Genomic DNA, 18,630 nt, shown 5'->3' on the forward strand with positions numbered 1-18,630 from the left:
AAAGAATAGAAGGAAACTAAAAATGAGGCAATTATTAACTCTGAGGAAAACAAAAAGTTATGAGTGGAAGGAAAAGTAATCAAGTTTAGTACTGGGCTCAACTCTAACTAGCACACAGTTATAGTGATCAGAACATCAAATACTGATCTAAACAAAATTCTGATACAGCTATATTATGGTGTGGGGGCTGGGAAGTGTGTGTGTGTGCGTGTGTGTGTGTGCGTGTGTGTGTATGTGTGTGGAGGGAGAGAGTAAAAAGAGCTAACTCCTCAATTTCAGGTGGGGAGTCAATAGTCAATAATAGTCAATTATAGCTAACAGTGGACAGCAAGGAGATTCAACCAGTCCATCTAAAGGAGATCAGTCCTGAGGGTTCATTGGAAGGACTGATGCTGAAGCTGAAACTCCAATACTTTGGCCACCTGATGTGAAGAGCTGACTCATTTGAAAAGACCCTGATGCTGGGAATGATTGAGGGCAAGAGGAGAAGGGGACGACAGAGAATGAGATGGTTGGATGGTATCACCAACTCAATGGACACGAGTTTGAGTAAAGTCCGGGAGTTGGTGATGGACAGGGAGGCCTGGCGTGCTGCAGTCCATGGTGTTGCAAAGAGTCGGACACGACTGAGCGACTGTAGTGAACTGAACAATAAAACATCAGCAACACAGGCAAGTTACTCAGCCATGAAGAAGTTAAATCCAAGGAATCTCTTAAATGAAAGAGTTGAAAGCAGTTACCCCTGTGGGAAAATAAAATGTGGGTGGGGTCATCTGGCGACAACTATATTTCGTAAATAGTGTAGAACTAGATTACTCTTTGTATGCACAGTTAAAAAGAAAAGAAAATCCCTTAAGGGGCCACATGGAGACTGACTTCACCACCACTCTCTTTGAAAAGCTTATCTTTGAGGTATAACTCGTATAAAATAAATTGCACATTGCTTTTTGTTTAATGAGGTTTTTTTTTTTTTTTTTTTAAGACAGAAAACAGATATTTTATTTGCACCAAGCTGAGGATTACAACCCAGGAATAGCCTCTTCTCTGACAACTAAAGGTCAAAGCACAGTTATATCATTTCATGAGTTTTGATAAATATATGCACATATCCATGTACCACAACCTCAATCTAATAGACATCTCTTATTGAATCAAAGGGCTTCCCTGGTGGCTTATATGGTAAAGCATCTGCCTGCAATGCATGAGACCCGGGTTTGATCCCTGGGTCGAGAAGATTCCCTGGAGAAGGAAATGGCAACCCGTGCCAGTACTCTTGCCTGGGAATGCCATGGACCGAGGAGCCTGGTAGGCTACAGTCCATGGGGTCGCAAAGAATCGGACACGACTCAGTGACTTCAATTTAGTTTTAGTTTTTTATTGAATCAAATACAGCTGGTTTTCCCTCCAGCTGGAATTGACTTTTTTCATTAAGAAAGCACAAAATAGTGTATTTTATTGGCATTTAGAGGTCATAAATTCCCATCTTTAAACTCAAGAGTTTAGTGTCGGGTATACTGAGAGGCCCACACCCTGAAAGGTGGAAATGACAGTGAGCAACTTGTTAATGGATTGAGTTGGGTTCATGTCTCCCATCTCCCAATCCATCGCCTGCGCTCACAAAGCAGAATGGTTAGGAGAGCTGCTGTCACTACTTAAATTGTTGTTTTTCAATTTTACACCCAGTTATGCGATCCTGTGCTCTTGTAGTTTCTCTACTTACTGATTTTCTACCCCTATAATTAACACTTAAACTTTACATAAAATGCTACATCCACGGAAATGGATGGAAGCAGGCAAACCTAGGGAGAAAAAGCCGTTGTCATTGTTATTGCTCAGTCGCCCAGTTGTGCGACTCTTTGAGACCCCATGGACTGCAGCACGCCAGGCCTCCCTAGCCCTCATCATCTTCCAAAGTTTGCCGAAGTTCATGTCCACTGAATCGGTGACGCCATCCAGCCATCTCATCCTTTGACGCCCTCTTTTCCTTCTGCCCTCAATTTTCCCAGCTGAATGATACTCAAAAACATAATAAAATGTCCTTCTTTTTTAATTAAAGGAATTATAAGTCAATATCCCATATTGGCCTGTGAAAACTATTCTTAACAAATATGCAAGAACATATGAGAATGCATATGACTGACAAAAATCTCAGTGATGTTTTAAAAGAAGGAATGATGAAGAGAACGGTTTCCAAAAGAAGCAAAAGAAGGGGGTACTTCCAGGATGAAAATTCTAGTCTGAGATCCCTACCCTAGAAACCACATTTCCCCCTACTTTTATAAAGATATGGTAGTTTCCCACTCTGAAGCTTCCAGAAGCTTTAGCCCTGATTTTACAGAAAAAACATGTGTTGCTACCTTATTGTATCTTGTTCCATGTAACCTATTATCATAAAAGATTTCTCAAAAAGTTCAGTTCAGTTCAGTCGCTCAGTCGTGTCCGACCCTTTGCAACTCCATGAATCGCAGCACGCCAGGCCTCCCTATTCATCACCAACTCCAGGAGTTCACTCAAACTCATGTCCATCGAGTCAGTGATGCCATCCAGCCATCTCATCCTCGGTCGTTCCCTTCTCCTCCTACCCCCAATCCCTCCCAGGATCAGGGTCTTTTCCAATGCATCAACTCTTCGCATGAGGTGGCCAAAGTATTGGAGTTTCAGCTTTAGCATCAGTCCTTCCAAAGAACACCCAGGACTGATCTCCTTTAGAATGGACTGGTTGGATCTCCTTGCAGTCCAAGGGACTCTCAAGAGTCTTCTCCAACACCACAGTTTAAAAGCATCAATTCTTCAGCACTCAGCTTTCTTCACAGTCCAACTCTCACATCCATACATGACCACTGGAAACCTAAAAAAGATGTCCTTTTCATTATAGGGGACTGGGATGCAAAAGTAGGAAGTCAAGAAACACCTGGGGTAACAGGCAAATTTGGCCTTGGAATACAGAATGAAGCAGGGCAAAGGCTAATAGAGTTTTGCCAAGAGAACGCACTGGTCATGGCAAACACGCTCTTCCAATAACACAAGAGAAGACTCTACACATGGACATCACCAGATGGTCAACACCTAAATCAGACTGATTATATTCTTTGCACCCAAAGATGGAGAAGCTCTATACAGTCAGCAAAAACAAGACCGGGAGCTGACTGTGGCTCAGATCATGAACTCCTTATTGCCATATTCAGACTTAAACTGAAGAAACAGGGAAAACCACTAGACCATTCAGCTATGACCAAAATAAAATTCCTTATGATTATACAGTGGAAGTGAGAAATAGATTTAAGGGACTAGATCTGATAGATACAGTACCTGATGAACTATGGATGGAGGTTCGTGACATTGTAAAAGAGATAGGGATCAAGACCATCCCCATGGAAAAGAAATGCAAAAAAGCAAAACGGCTGTCTGCAGAGGCCTTACAAGTAGCTGTGAAAAGAAAAGAAGCAAAAAGCAAAGGAGAAAAGGAAAGATATAAGCATCTGAACGCAGAGTTCCAAAGAATAGCAAGGAAAGATAAGAAAGCCTTCCTCAGTGATCAATGCAAAGAAATAGAGGAAAACAACAGAATGGGAAAGACTAGAGATCTCTTCAAGAAAATCAGAGATACCAAGGGAACATTTCATGCAAAGATGGGCTCAATAAAGGACAGAAATGGTATAGATCTAACAGAAGCAGAAGGTATTAAGAAGAGGTGGCAAGAATACACAGAAGAATTGTACAAAAAAGATCTCCACAACCCAGATAATCACGATGGTGTGATCACTCACCTAGAGCCAGACACCCTGGAATGTGAAGTCAAGTGGGACTTAGAAAGCATCACTACGAACAAAGCTAGTGGAGGTGATGGAATTCCAGTTGAGCTATTTCAAATCCTGAAAGATGATGATGTGAAAGTGCTGCACTCAATATGCCAGCAAATTGGAAAACTCAGCAGTGGCCACAGGACTGGAAAAGGTCAGTTTTCATTCCAGTCCCAAAGAAAGGCAATGCCAAAGAATGCTCAAACTACCACACAATTGCACTCATCTCACATGCTAGTAAAGTAATGCTCAAAATTCTCCAAGCCAGGCTTCAGCAATACGTGAACCGTGAACTTCCAGATGTTCAAGCTGGTTTTAGCAAAGGCAGAGGAACCAGAGATCAAACTGCCAACATCCTCTGGATCATTGAAAAAGCAAGAGTTCCAGAAAAAATCTATTTCTGCTTTATTGACTATGCCAAAGCCTTTGACTGTGTGGATCACAATGAACTGTGGAAAATTCTTCAAGAGATGGGAATACCAGACCACCTGACCTGCCTCTTGAGAAATCTGTAAGCAGGTCAGTGCTGGGGTCCAGCCCCGGCTGATCCAGGGAGTTCGAAGCGGGGACGGCGTCGGCGAGGATCAGGATACAATAGCTTCAATTAGATATTAATTAGAGATGTAAAGAGTAATAGAATGAGGATAGCTCAGTAGGAAAATTCAGTGGAGAAAAGAGGCTGAGTAGCTTGGTTTACGCGGGAGACCAATAAAACTTCAAGACAAGAAGTTTGCACCACTTACGTAGGCCGCAGGCGTCCTTCCGTTCTCCCGAAGGAGAGGAGACACTGAGGCCTCCCCGGTCAGATCTTAGAAGCCCAGGCATAATTAGCAAGCATGGCGGGTTCCACGCTCCAGATGGAGACTCAGCCAGAATTTGAGAGAGAGAGCGACATGGGGAGACCAAGTTTCAGTGAACAAGGCCCGCACTTTATTTTCCAAAGTAGTTTTTATACCTTAAGTTATGCATAGAGGATAATGGGGGAAGGGGTGGAGTCATGCAAGGACAGCAGTTCCTGGTCCTAATCGAAGCCAGGCTTTCAAACTTATCATATGCAAAAGTTCAGGTGATTTACATCATCTTCTGGCCAGGAGGCCTGTTAACATTTTAAGAAACTTATTTTTCTCTAAAGGTGATCATTCTAAAGTCAGGCACCAGCCTCCAAAAAGGCATTGGACAAAGCTGCATTCCTATAGGGCAAAGGTGAGGTGGGCTCAATCAAGAAAAGAATTAACTCAAGGGTCCAAGCTTACAAACATTGAGGCTACTACTTACATTTCTATACACCCATTATATCAATCAATACACTGCCAAGGACACAGTAGGTAAGGAGTATGGAGACTTAGCAGCAAACATTGGCCCAATAAGTGAAAAACCCTTCACCAATACAATTTCTAATCAATCTTTTAACTACTCAAAGGAATCTGTGTTTAGACAGTTTAGAACATCTCCTGCCTCTCACAGTTGGGAGGCTCTGAACAATCACATGTGGCCGGAAAAACCTATTCAGGCAGGCTAGAGGATTTCCAAAGGAGTTTGTAGGTTAAACACTGTCACACCCAGGAATTATTAACTGGAGCTGTAAGCTAACTCTTTTTTCAGAGAGAGGTAGTGGGGGACAGCCCCCGTAAAGTCAGAGGTGTAGGTGAGAGCACAAAGCAGAAAGTAGGCAGACTCTGGTTTGGGGGTAGATGCTCGAGAATTTCCAGGGGGACTCCTGAGGCTCGATCCCGCCTTTGCGTATGCCGAGCCTCCTTCCTCATGACCTTTGTCACGGGCGGAGTTCCTCACGCTGGCTCCCGGCAGTGATAGACTTCCAGTTGAGCTATTCAAGATCCTGAAAGATGATGATGTGGAAAGTGCTGCACTCAATATGCAATTTGCAATATGCACTCAATATGTAATATGCTGGCTCCCGGCAGGTCAGGAAGCAACAGTTAGAACTGGACATGGAACAACAGACTGGTTCCAAATAGGAAACGGAGTACATCAAGGCTGTATATTGTCACCCTGCTTATTTAACTTATATGCAGAGTACATCATGAGAAATGCTGGACTGGAAGAAACACAAGCTGGAATCAAGATTGCTGGGAGAAATATCAATAACCTCAGATATGCAGATGACACCACCCTTATGGCAGAGTGAAGAGGAACTAAAAAGCCTCTTGATGAAAGTGAAAGAGGAGAGTAAAAAAGTTGGCTTAAAGCTCAACATTCAGAAAACTAAGATCATGGCATCTGGTCCCATCACTTCATGGGAAATAGATGGGGAAACAGTGGAAACAGTGGCAGATTTTATTTTTAAAAACATGTGTTTGCTACCTTATTGTGTCTTGTTCCATGTAACCTATTATCATAAAAGAGTTCTCAGAAAGTAGTAGTGACAAATGAGGTTTATCCTGGGTTACTTACGGGGGTGGAAATAAATTTAGGCTTATAGCAGCTGTGAAGTTTTACACAAGTTCATGTTTTCCACTCTATCTCCTGGGGCTGTCTGAACAATACTGAAATAGATTAAAGGAAGTCTGATGGTCTCAGGAGGAAAAACCACACAAGTTTTGGCACCTGACACAGAGTTGGTATTGAGGCTTTTTTTTCTAGGACTGTCTATATATCTGCCTGCAATGCAGCAGACCTGGGTTCGATCCCTGGGCCAGGAAGATCCCCTGGAAAAGGGAATGGCAACCCACTCTAGTATTCTTACCTGCAGAATCCCATGGACAGAGGAGCCTGGTGGGTTAGAGTCCATGGGGTTGCAAAGAGTCAGACATGACTGAGCGGCTAACACTTTCACTTTCATAGTAATAATAACTATCCCTGTTACATTATCTAGTTACTAGACAATCTCATCCACCTGTTGTGTTCTCCAGACTTGATGACTTGTCATCCCAGGCTTCAGATGGCTGGTTACCTGACATTGTGGGGTTGCTTGTCACAGGACAGCACAGTGCTTGCAATGGCTTGCTGCAGGTGCTGTCGCTGCTTCCTCAGGATCTGCTGGAAATCGTCTTCCAGGGTCTGTACTACATAACGCAGAAAGAAGACTCGCCCGGGCAGGTTTTGTCCCTTGGGGAGAAAAAAATGAGTAAATAAGTATTTGCTCTCAGTCTCCTGGCTGACACTGAGCACTGGGCTCTCATAAATACTAAGTCAAGGGAAGATGCATGAGTCAAAAAGTGTGTCCGTATCTAAAAGAGAGGCCTGTGGGAGAGAGCAAGCAGGCTAGGTCATTACAAAAGAGGGCAAACAAGGCAATCCTAGAGCTTGAAAAGTCAGTCTCTTTCTCTCACTGAACCTCAGTGATGAACCCCAGTCTCAGGATAGGCCCTAAGCTGTGTATATCTGAACAGAGAGACAGAAAAATGACTGCTAAGCTGCTAGGTCAAACCACCATGATCTTCATCCCACTGCCAAACTTCTAGTAACATGAGCTGATGTACAGTCTGTTGTTTAAGCAACTCTGAGCTGGGTTTTTTGTTACAGGTGAAATGATCCTAATTGCTGAAGCCCAGCTAATGCAGGTAAAGAGCATGGGCTTTGGCAATGCAGAGACCTTATTTATTTGTTTGTTTGAAACTCAGCCCCATTCGTTATTTAACTTACTGCTCTGTCTCAGTGTTCTCATGATTTACATGGTGATCACCCTAACCTTACCAAAGCCAGGCAGGCATTTGTTGGTTTCCTTTTACTGATAAAGAGAGACTTAATTCTGGCCTTGTTCTATTTGTTTTCTAAACGCCTTATAGTTTTTTGGTCCCTCATTTCCTACACATTGTCTTTTGCTTTTAGTTGATTTTTTTTTGTACTGAAATGCTTACATTCTTTTCTAATTTCCTTTTCTGTACATTCTATAGGTAGTGTCCTTGTGGTTACCATGGGGATTACATTTAACATTCTAAAATGATCATACTTTGAATTTATACTAGGTTCACTTCAATAACACACAAAAGCTCAGCTCTTTATGGCTCTGTTCCCACCTGTTTTAACTGAAGTCACAAAACTACACTGTGTGACCAAAAATAAACTAATAATTCTTTAAAAAATGTTGGTTTATTTATTTAGTTTTGGCTGCTCTGGGTCTTCACTGTTGTGCTCAGGCTTTCTCCAGTTGCTCTAAGTGGGGGCTACTCTCTAGTTTTGATGTGTGGGCTTCTCATTGTGGTGACGACTTTTCTCGTTGCAGAGCATGGTCTCCAGGACGCATGGGCTTCAGTAGTTATGGCTTGCAGGCTCTAGAGCATGGGCTCAGTAGTTGTGACACAAGTGCTTAGTTGCCCCATGGCATGTGGAATCTTCCCAGCCCAGGGATGGAACCTGTGTCCCCTTCATTGGCTGGAAGATTCTTAACCACTGGACCACCAGGGAGGTTCAGTAATTCTTTTCAATCTTTCAAATTATGTAGAAACTTTTAGATTAATAATTTAAAAATGTATTAGTCACTTAATACATTATAGATAACCAATGTGGAGTTACAAATCACTGTCATAATAGTTTTTATAATTGCCCATGTCTTTATCTTTACTAACGTCTATTTCTTCATGTCTTCAAGTTACTGTCTAGTGTTTCATTTTACCCTGCAGGACTTCCTTCAGCGTTTCCTGCTGAGTAGGACTAGTGGGAATGAATTCCCTCAGCTTTTGTTTATCTGGGAGTTTCTTTACCTCTCCCTCATTTTTGAGGGACACTTTTGTTGGATACAGGAATCTTGGTTGAGTTTTATTCTTTAGCACTTCAAATATATCACCCCACTACCTTCTGGCCTCATTTCTGATGAGAAATCTTATTGAGGATCTTGTATCGATGTGTCACTTCTCTCCTGCTGCTCATTCTCATTTCTTGAAGGCAAGTTTTGCCAGATATGGTATTCTTGGTTGACAGTTTTTTTCTTTTAGAACTTTGAATACATCATCCCATTACCTTCTGACCTACATGGCTTCACTGAGAATTTGCTGAGAGACTTATACAAACTCACTTATATGTGATAATTCACTTTTTCCTTGCTGCTTTTAAGTCTGACTTTGGACAGTTTATAACGTTTCTTGCTGTGAGTCTCCTTGGTTTATCCTCACTGGTGTTAACCTTCTTGAGTCTGTGTGTTTATTTCTCTCCTCAGAGTTGGGAGGTTCTTTGGTCATTGGGCTCTCTGCCCCCCTTTTCCTTCTCTGGAACTCCCATAATGTGGTCCGTTTAATGATGCACCATAGTCCCACAGGTGCTCATCAATTTTCTTCAGTTTTCTTTTTGATCCTCTGTCTCAATGATTTCAAAGACTTTTCTTCATGTTCACTGATAATGTTTTCCTCCTGCCTGATCAAGACTGTTGTTGAACTCCTCTAGAGAAATTTTCAATTCTGTTATACTTTTCAGCTCCAGAATATGTTTATTATCTACAGTTTAAAAATTTAATATTCTCATTTTGTCCATGCATCATTTTCCTCCTTCATTTTGTTTGTGTTCTCTTTTAGCTCCTTGAGCATCTTTAAGATGGTTTTAAAAAATTCTTTCTCAGGAAGTTGAGAGATTTGTAGGGTCACTTTCTGGAACTTTATTTCATTTTTTTGATTGGGCCACACTTCCCTGTTTCTTTGTGTGCCTTGTAATCTTCTTTTGAGATTTAAACATTTGAAAAAAACAACAAACTTTCCCAGTCTTTATGCACTGAGTTCATGCAGGGCAAGGCCCTTAACAATCAGTCTGGCTACAGGTTCTCAGTGCTCTCAGAACTTTTCTGGAGATGTGTTTTCTCTGAGCTTGTGTGTATGCTTTTATCTGTCTTAACTCCCCAAGCAGCTTGCCCTTGTTTCTTCTCAAGAGCCGACAGTCTCTTACTCCCCCAGTACCTGTTTATGGAAATGCATACTCTCTGAAGCTCTAAAATGCTGCAGTGCTCATCTTTTTTTTCAGCCAGAAAACTAAGCCAGGGTTTTCAATAGTGTTCTGAGTCAGGTGAGACAAAAACTATCCCCATAACAAGCCGGAACACTGGACTTGATGTTCTCTCCTTTGTTTCCATCCCAAGGGAGAAGCCAGGGTATGGGAGATTTCCTCCAAGTAGCGTTGTGCTAGGCTGGGTACAGGGAAGGGCATGGACACACAAAAATACCAAAAACGTTCCTACTCCTTTTAATGGAGTCCCTTCTTGGTTATACTTTGGCCTGGGTACTGTAACTTCTCAACTGGTTTCTAGAGTTTTCACAAAGGTATTCTGGTCCATATATTGTTGTTAAGTTGGTGTCTCCATTGGGGAACAAGGGCCTGGAGCGTCCTCGTCTACCATCTTGGTGGTTATTTCCCAGATCATCCTTTTCTTAAAGCCCTGTGTTTTTTTGCGCCAATTTGGAGTGACTTTAGGTCTACTATTTGTGGTAATCTCAGGACTTCTCTTTCTTATACTTCTGGATTAGATCCAGTGTCTTTTGGATCCTATGCCTCTTCCTCTTTTGATTTCTCCCCTATTCTTTGTATGCATATCTTCAAGTAACCTATGAAATGGGGTATATTTTTTTGAAAATACTTTTTCAAGCTTGTACATGTCTGGAAATGTCTTTATTCCAGCCTCACACTTGATCAGTATCTTGGTTGACTACAGAATTCTAAATTGACAATAATTTGTTCCATCCATGTTCTTTTGGGTAAGTAGACAGAAAGCTGGCAGTTAAGCTCAGGGATCCCTAAAGGTCAGGATGTAGACTTTTCTCTGGGGCACCAACTCTACACTGAAAGAAAGTGAAAGTGAAGTCACTCAGTCTTGTCCGACTCTTTGCGATACCAGCCTACCAGGCTCTGCTAGGACTGCAGCCTACCAGGCTCCTTCGTCCATGGGATTCTCCAGGCAAAAGTACTGGAGTGGGTTGCCATTTCCTTCTCTACGGGATCTTCCCGACCCAGGGATCAAACCCAGGTCTCCCACACTGCAGGCAGACGTTTTACCCTCTGAGCCACCAGTGAAGCCCATATAAGAAGTCCAAAAATTCTCTGTTCTAAAGGGCAGATTTCCTTCCTCTTTGGCAAGCCTGTGTTCTAGCCTGTAGCTTTTGCTGCCTAGCTTCATCAGTCATCACTTTTACATTTCCTTTAGCTTTTCCAGTCTTCATTCAAATCTGTTGTCTTTCCCCTTATTTTCAGTGCCATAGGTTCATAACTTCTATTTATTTACTGTTATTTTAAGTGAAATCTTAAGAAGGTGAGGGATAAATGAGTATACTGAATCTTGAATTGGAAGATAGCACATACCGTCTCAATAAAAATATTTTGGTCTGGATCTGTGGAGTAAAAGCTAAAAGAAGTCTTGCTAAATGGCAAAGACTGTACTACCAGATTTACTGTCACTTTTGTTTCTAGTTAAAACTTCCTCTGCAAAAGACTTCTGCATGCAAACTGTTGTTACCTCTTCCTCCATGACATAAGCGAGAAGCTTCCAGTCCCACTCCACCGTCTTGGCATTAGCTGGATGTAGCCTGAAAGTCAAGTGATAGCAGTTAGAATTCTGGAGATTTCAGTGGAAGGAAGGATGGGATCTGGAAGACAATAGAAACAATAGAAGACGACAGAAGCAAGAAGCCTCTTCTTATCCTCAGTGTTCTTGCCCACCCTCTTTCCCACCCATGTCTCTGAGGCAAGTGGAACTTCATTTTCTTTTGCTGGCTACCTAATATCTACTTCTCTTTTGGGAGGCATTAGCACTCCAAATTTGCCTCGAAGAAATCAACTCTTTATTACTCTTAGCCCAGTGGCTTTCACCCACTAGGACCCTGGGATGAAGCTTATGAAACATGTTGAGCTAATCATGATATTCTGTCCCACAGTTCACATGACTGGCTCAAAGACAGACTCATGTCTTATATCATGCCAATTAAAATTTGTAAGACTCAATTTCAGAACTCTCGTGTGATTATAAAGGAAATGGATGCTCTCTTGTATTAAGAGTGTCTGAGAAAGCCACCATATGAAGCCTAGAAACAAAAGCAAAGTACAGCTGAAAAATGGATACTGGTAACCATTTTGGAGCTGAATTAAGTCACATCTTACTCCTAGGTTTCTAGGTTTTTAGTAACATGTGTCCTTAAGTTCTCTTTTATCATTTGTTAAAGCCAGTTTGGATTGCTATCACTTGCAATCCAAATAATATTAATATACTGTCACCCTCTCTAATGTTTAGTTGAATAAATCTTAGGCAAGAGAAAATTGTGCCCTGAGTCCAGGTTCCCTAAAAGATTTGCCAAAAGCCAAGGTTCATACTGTTGAATTTTCATGAGAAGCATGTAGGCCTCCTTTAGAACATCCAAAGTCTCAGAGCCACTGAGCAGGATTTTCTGGATGATGTGAGCCACAATTTCTCGGGGTGGGTAATGCTGGGGTGACACAAAGTCCATCAAAAACTGCACAGTCCCCAAGGGGAAATTTTCTTCAATGGTGTTTGTTACCATCCTTAATCTTCGATGAGGGATAGGTTCTAATTTTTGACCCTTGTTCTGTAGAGATAAAAAGAAAATAAATTAGGATAGGTTTCTATAGACAAAAATGCAAGAGGTCCTAGAAAAAGTTGAAGACAGCATTGAAATATTCATAATTAGAAAAACTGAGATTGGAAAGCCTTATCTAAAAAACTTCTAATGATATGGGAAATGCTTATATTAAGTTAAATAAGAATTCAAAGTTCTACATGTAAACATGACTTCATCTATTAAAATATAGCATAGAAAGGAAAGTACAAGAATCAAGAGCTAGCCTAAGTTGCTTCTGAAGTGAGGGTGGTAAGATATTTAGGGGTAGTTATGATACTATATCCGATACTAAACAAAAAGATGAAGAAAGATGTTTTAAATATGTTTTATTGTTAGAAGAATTTAATTTTGTTGATTTTTTTTTTTTTAGTCAACAGTAAATATTAAGCTGCTTCACCCCCTGCCCTACCCTCAAACAGTATGTACATAAAGACTGAGAGTGTGTGAAAAAACTTTCCATTATCTAGGTGGTGAAATGATGGATGCTTTTTCCTCTGTATGTACCTTTGTATTTTTCACTTTTTCTGTAATAGACAAATAATCAGAAGAAAAACAAATGTCTGATATGGGAATAGTATAATAACAATAATTATAATAATTTTTTTAACATCTAACTTACTCTCACTTAATTCTCACAACTCTGAGAAATACATGTTATTATTATTCCTATTTCATACATAAGGAAACAGATTTAGAGAGAAAGCACTTGTCATGCAACAGAAGTTGGTTTCATATGGTGCTATTACTTCAGTGCTACCCTCTACATTCATACTCTCTATAAACAACAAAACCAACAATAATAAATAATATTTTTGTTAACATTCCCAGTTATTAAAAAATTTAAAGTGCCTACAAAAAGGCCAAAAGGAAGGAAATATACCCAACTATTAATATTAATAAATACTGATTGATAACATCATGTGGGTAATTATTTTTTAATATTATATACTTTAAAATGTTTTATACTAAGCAAGCAAGCATTTCAAAATCTGAGAATAAGCATTAATTTTGAAACACCAGACAAAATTTTGACAGTTTATGTGTAACAGTAAAATAGTGATGGCTAGAATTGCCCTTCTCGGAGAAGGCGATGGCACCCCACTCCAGCACTCTTGCCTGGAAAATCCCATGGATGGAGAAGCCTGGTAGGCTGCAGTCCATGGGGTCGCGAAAAGTCAAACACGACTGAGCGACTTCACTTTGACTTTTCACTTTCATGCACTGGAGAAGGAAATGGCAACCCACTCCAGTGTTCTTGCCCGGAGAATCCCAGGGACGGGGGAGCCTGGTGGGCTGCCATCTATGGGGTCGCACAGGGTCAGACACGACTGAAATGACTTAGCAGCAGCAGCAGCAGCAGAATTGCCCTTCTAGGGAGAGGGCAATTAGCATTTTGGAGGAAAGAAGTCTAGCTAGCTTTCTTATGTCTCAAGCCACCTGAGTGTAACTCCTCTGATCTCACTAATGAGAAACCAACACTGTAAATAGCATGTAACAAGAATTAAAAGCAAGAGAAGAACAAAAATCTTGCTTTGGTGACTATTTTATGTGTGATGTACTTTATGATCTTGAAAGTGTATTATTCATTCAGTTCAGTTCAGTCACTCAGTAGTGTCCGACTCTTTGCGACCCCACGAATCACAGCACGCCAGGCCTCCCTGTCCATCACCAACTCCCAGAGTTCACTCAAACTCATATCCATCGAGTCGGTGATTCATCCAGCCATCTCATCCTCTGTCGTCCCCTTCTCCTCCTGCCCCCAATCCCTCCCAGCATCAGGGTCTTTTCCAATGAGTCGACTCTTTGCATGAGGTGGCCAAAGTACTGGAGTTTCAGCCTTAGCATCAGTCCTTCCAAAGAACACCCAGGACTGATCTTGCCTACAAATGGGGAGCTCTACAAATTTTAGATAAAGTTTATAAATTGTTCTAATGCCCTTATCCTTAAGGGGAACTACTATTCATATAACATTCCTATAAACCCTGAGAGGTTGCTTCATGTGTCTATGTGTTTACCTTTAAGCCAAACAATGACATAATACAGGTGTTATGACCCATTCTAGAGCTAAAGAGAAAGACTCAGAGGAATTAAGGTCCTTAATTAAGGAATGAAGTGGCAGCATAGAGCCTGGCTAAGAAGTTACTGGGCGAATTTACTATATAGCTTAGAAACCGGCTTTTAGGGGCTTCTATATAGAAACCCCTATTAGTTGCAGTGCATGAGCTTCTCTAGTTGCAACACATGGGCTTCTCTCTAGTTGTGGTATGTGGGCTCTACAGCATATGGGCTCAGGAGTTGCAGCACATGGGCTTAGTTGCCCCATGGCATGTGGGATATTAGTTCTAGTCAAGGCTATGGTTTTTCCAGTAGTTGTGGATGGATGTGAGAGTTGGATCACAAAGAAAGCTGAGCACTAAAGAACTGATGCTTTTGAACTGTGGTGTTGGAGAAGATTATTGAAAGTCCCTTGGACTGCAAGGAGATCAAACCAGTCAATTCTAAAGGAAATCAGTCCTGAATATTCATTGGAAGAACTGATGCTGAAGCTGAAACTCCAATGCTTTGGCCACCTGATGCAAAGAGTCGACTCATTGGAAAAGACCCTGATGCTGGGAAAGATTGAAGGCAAAAGGTGAAGGGGGCACCAGAGGATGAGATGGTTAGATAGCATCACCTACTCAATGAACATGAATCAGAATAAACTTTGGGAGATAGTGGAGGACAGAGGAGCCTGGCACGCTGCAGTCAATCGGGTCACAAAGAGTCAGACATGACTTAGCGACTGAACTACAACAAAGTGATGTCTCCAATGCTGGTTTCTAAGTGTGAGGCTGAATTTGAACCCAGACCTGATTCTACATGGGATGGCATCAGTTCTTTAGTGCACATTTCTAAAAATGTGAAACTCAACTGGTCCTGTTCTCTCATGTGTGCATATACAAGGCCTGTACAAAGGACACTTGATCCCCAAGGAAGGCATGTTAGCTCACCTCTCTTGTGTCTTTATCTGGTATTAGTGTCTGGAAGAAGAGGTGATGCACCGGAGGCCGTAAGAAGTACTTCAGTCTATGTAGGCACGGTCTGTTGTACAGCCCACCTTGTGGTATCTGTGTCTGTATCAGGGCACACCCGGGGTTGACAGGCTCTGACAGTGATCTCTCTTTTCTGGCTGGATTTTCTGTGACAGAGAGCCAAGGAACTTTCTCTAAGGAAGTCTCAAACTCTGGGGACTGTGGGCTGGGAGAGGAGCTTGGAGAGGATGGAGCTGAGACATCCATAGGGGTGTCATGGTTCTGTATGTCATTCTGGGGAGAGGCAGGCCTGATTTTTGGTAAATGAGCCAAGTGTCCAACTGTGGGTGGCATGTCTACCAATGAGCGTGACATGTCCCCAGGTGAATGAAGGGCATCTCCTGATAAGTATGAGACTTCTCTAGATGAATGCGGTACACTTGCTGGTGACGGCGGCGCATGTCCTGGTGATGGAGGAGCGCTGACCGGTGACTGTGGCACATCTGCTGGTGGCTGTGGCATGCTGACCAGAGACACTGGCATGTCTCTCGGTGACTGTGGTATGCTGGCCGGTGACAATGGCATATCTCCTGACGACTGTGGCATGTCTCCCAGGGACTGTGGCACATCCTGTAGATGGGCCACATCTTCCAGATATGATATCTTCTGAGGTGGAGCTGGTGCATCTTGAGGTGGGCCCAGTGAGTGTTGAGGTGGGCTTAGTGAGCGCTGAGGATGCCATGATGAACCATGAGGTGGACTCGGCATACCCTGCTGGGGGCCTGGCACATTCTGAGGGCAGGGCGTGTCTTGAGGAGGACACAGCTCTTCTTGAGGCAGGCGAGACAAAGTTTGTAGCTGGTACTGCATGGTTTGTGATGGGCAAGACAAGGCTCGCGGTGGGCATGAGGAGGCTCGAGGTGGACATGGCGAGGCTTGCAGTGGGCATGGCGAGGCTTGCAGTGGGCATGGCAAGGCTTGTGGTGGGTATGGCACATCTTGCTGTGGGCATGGCAAGGGTATCCTTTGATTGCTACTGCTACTATTATTGCTGGTTTGGGGGAGGGAGTGAATATTTGAAGAGGGTTGTAGGCTTGCCAAGAAGCTGAGGTCACCTTTGAATACGGCTGAGCTACAGTTCGGCTCTACTGGGTAAACAAAGTCCCCACTGATAGACATGGGTGGCTGGGGACCTTCGAATGCTGTTTCTTCCAAAAGGTCCAAAACCACAGGATCACTGTTGATGATTCTCTGTGCTGCAGGCCTAGAGCTTCTGTCCACCCACCCTTCCGTTATCTCTTTGCTGCAGAGGCTAGCACATGCTTGAAGACTGGCTGGCTCTTTCTGGGAAGGAGCAACAGGTTCTAGAGTCAAGTCAAGAGTGGCAATAGGTCTATTTTCTTCCTCAGATCCTGTCAGATCAATCACACAGAGTCCACTGCGATCCTTTGCCCTTGGTCTGGTTTCTCTAGTTAAGTCAATGAAGTCCTGTTGAAGGATTGTGAGAAGATAAGAGGTTAAGTGGGGGATGGGGTGTCTTAGCTTTTTCTAAGAGGACTTAAAGCTTAGCTTTTAAGGCTAAACCTATTTTACCTTTTCATTTCATTGACAATTTAAGTATCTTGTATAACGTAAGTATTAGTTTATTTCCTTTGGTCAAAATTTCAGTATTGTCAAAGCTGCCAACTTCCATACCTTCTTAAAGTATCCAAAGACCATAAGCACATAACAGAGGGCACAGAGGGAAATGTTTTATGATCCACGGTAGACTGGGGAGTAGTAGGGAAGATTTCAACCTTAAGTCAAAGTGAAAAGCAACCTTTGTTTGGAAAAGCAAATACATAGGATAACCTACAATAGAAGCGAAAGAAGGGAAGCTAGTACAAGAGAATCTACTTTGTGCTAAGAACACGGTGAGTACTTCTATACATCTTTAATTTTCACAGTTACCCTATCAGGAAGGCATTTTATCATCAGGAAGGCATTATCATCTCCATTATACAGATTGGGAAACTAGAGTTCAGAGGGTTACGAATTATTTAGCTATGAAGCAGAGAAAGACACTCACACCCAGGCCTGTTTCTTTCTTTTCCTGTTAGGCCCTAAGAATGTACAACCTCATTCAATGTATAATCAGCTTATAGTCAGATATGGAGGATAATACAATAAGAGTTATAAACCTAACCAGTGTAAGTTTAAGCCTACATTAATTACAAAAATATCTTCTATCTTCACTACCAAAGCAGTTCATAAAGCCTAATGATGCTAGTTGAGGTACTTAAACAACCTCTGTGTCAGGAGCCAGGAATAATATTGCTCTCTCTTCCAGGTGTGTCTTCACTTGGTTGGGTACCACTGCCACTGGTATATTAGGTAGCAACTGCTGGGCTACCAATGCTATTGCTGCTACCACAGTTTCCACGCTATTTCTTTTAGCAAATGTGATGGTTACCACTGTCAACAGTACCAAAGCTGGACACAGGATTCTGAGTGAGTCAAGTGAGAAGTTGGCATGCATCTCATCCTGGAATAGGGATTGCTTGATGAAACCAAATGCCTCATTCCTAAGAAGCAGCCATAGAGTATCACTGCCTCTCTACTGCTAGCTGAACTCAACATAAATAGCTATAAGGGTCTGAATTTAATTCCTCTGCCACGGCCAACTCCTAAAACACAATATTATCATGTCTCTTTCACTTAAAACCCACCATATGAGGTACAGGATAAAGGACAAAGGCCTTAGTAAGACTCATGAAAAAGTTGAAGCCCCTCAGTCGTATCCCACTCTTTGTAACCCCATGGACTATATAGCCTGCCAGGCTCCTCTGTCCATGGAATTCTCCAGGCAAGAATACTGGAGTGGGTAGCCATTCCCTTCTCCAGGGGATCTTCCCAACCCAGGGTTCAAACCCAGGTCTCCCACATTGCAGGCTGTTTCTTTACTGTCTGAGCCACCACGGAAGCCCATGAATACTGGAGTGGGTAGCCTATCCCTTCTCCAGGGGATCTTCCAGACAACAGGAATCGAACTGGGGTCTCCTGTATTGCAGGCGGATTCTTTACCAGCTGAGCTAGAAAGTGAAAGTGAAGTAGCTCAGTCGTGTCCGACTCTTTTCGACCCCGTGGGCTATAGCCTACCAGGCTCCTCCCTCCATGAGATTCTCCAGGCAAGAATTCTGGAGTGGGTTACCATTTCCTTCTCCAGGGGATCTTCCCAACCCAGGGATTGAACCCAGGTCTCCCACATTGCAGGCAGACTCTTTAACCTCTGAACCATCAGGGAAGCCCTTTAGCTGAGCTAGAGTCCTTCATAAT

At 42.5% G+C, this 18,630-nt stretch overlaps 1 protein-coding gene across 3 annotated transcripts in view; it reads right to left on the reverse strand.

The window, feature by feature from the left end:
• SIMC1 (SUMO interacting motifs containing 1) overlaps window positions 1–18,630 on the reverse strand; it is a 75,577-nt gene that overhangs the window by 27,867 nt on the left and 29,080 nt on the right. For all 3 annotated transcript variants that reach the window (XM_055536559.1, XM_055536558.1, XM_055536560.1), the window contains exons 2-5: window positions 15,295–16,803; window positions 12,039–12,271; window positions 11,188–11,257; window positions 6,712–6,866 (exon numbers count right to left, since the gene is read on the reverse strand). In XM_055536559.1, the coding sequence (XP_055392534.1) occupies window positions 6,712–6,866; window positions 11,188–11,257; window positions 12,039–12,271; window positions 15,295–16,803 (1,967 nt within the window). The remainder of the gene's footprint in view (window positions 1–6,711; window positions 6,867–11,187; window positions 11,258–12,038; window positions 12,272–15,294; window positions 16,804–18,630) is intronic.

The sequence above is a fragment of the Bubalus kerabau genome, chromosome 10 (genome assembly GCF_029407905.1).
Source record: "Bubalus kerabau isolate K-KA32 ecotype Philippines breed swamp buffalo chromosome 10, PCC_UOA_SB_1v2, whole genome shotgun sequence".
NCBI lineage: Eukaryota > Metazoa > Chordata > Mammalia > Artiodactyla > Bovidae > Bubalus > Bubalus kerabau.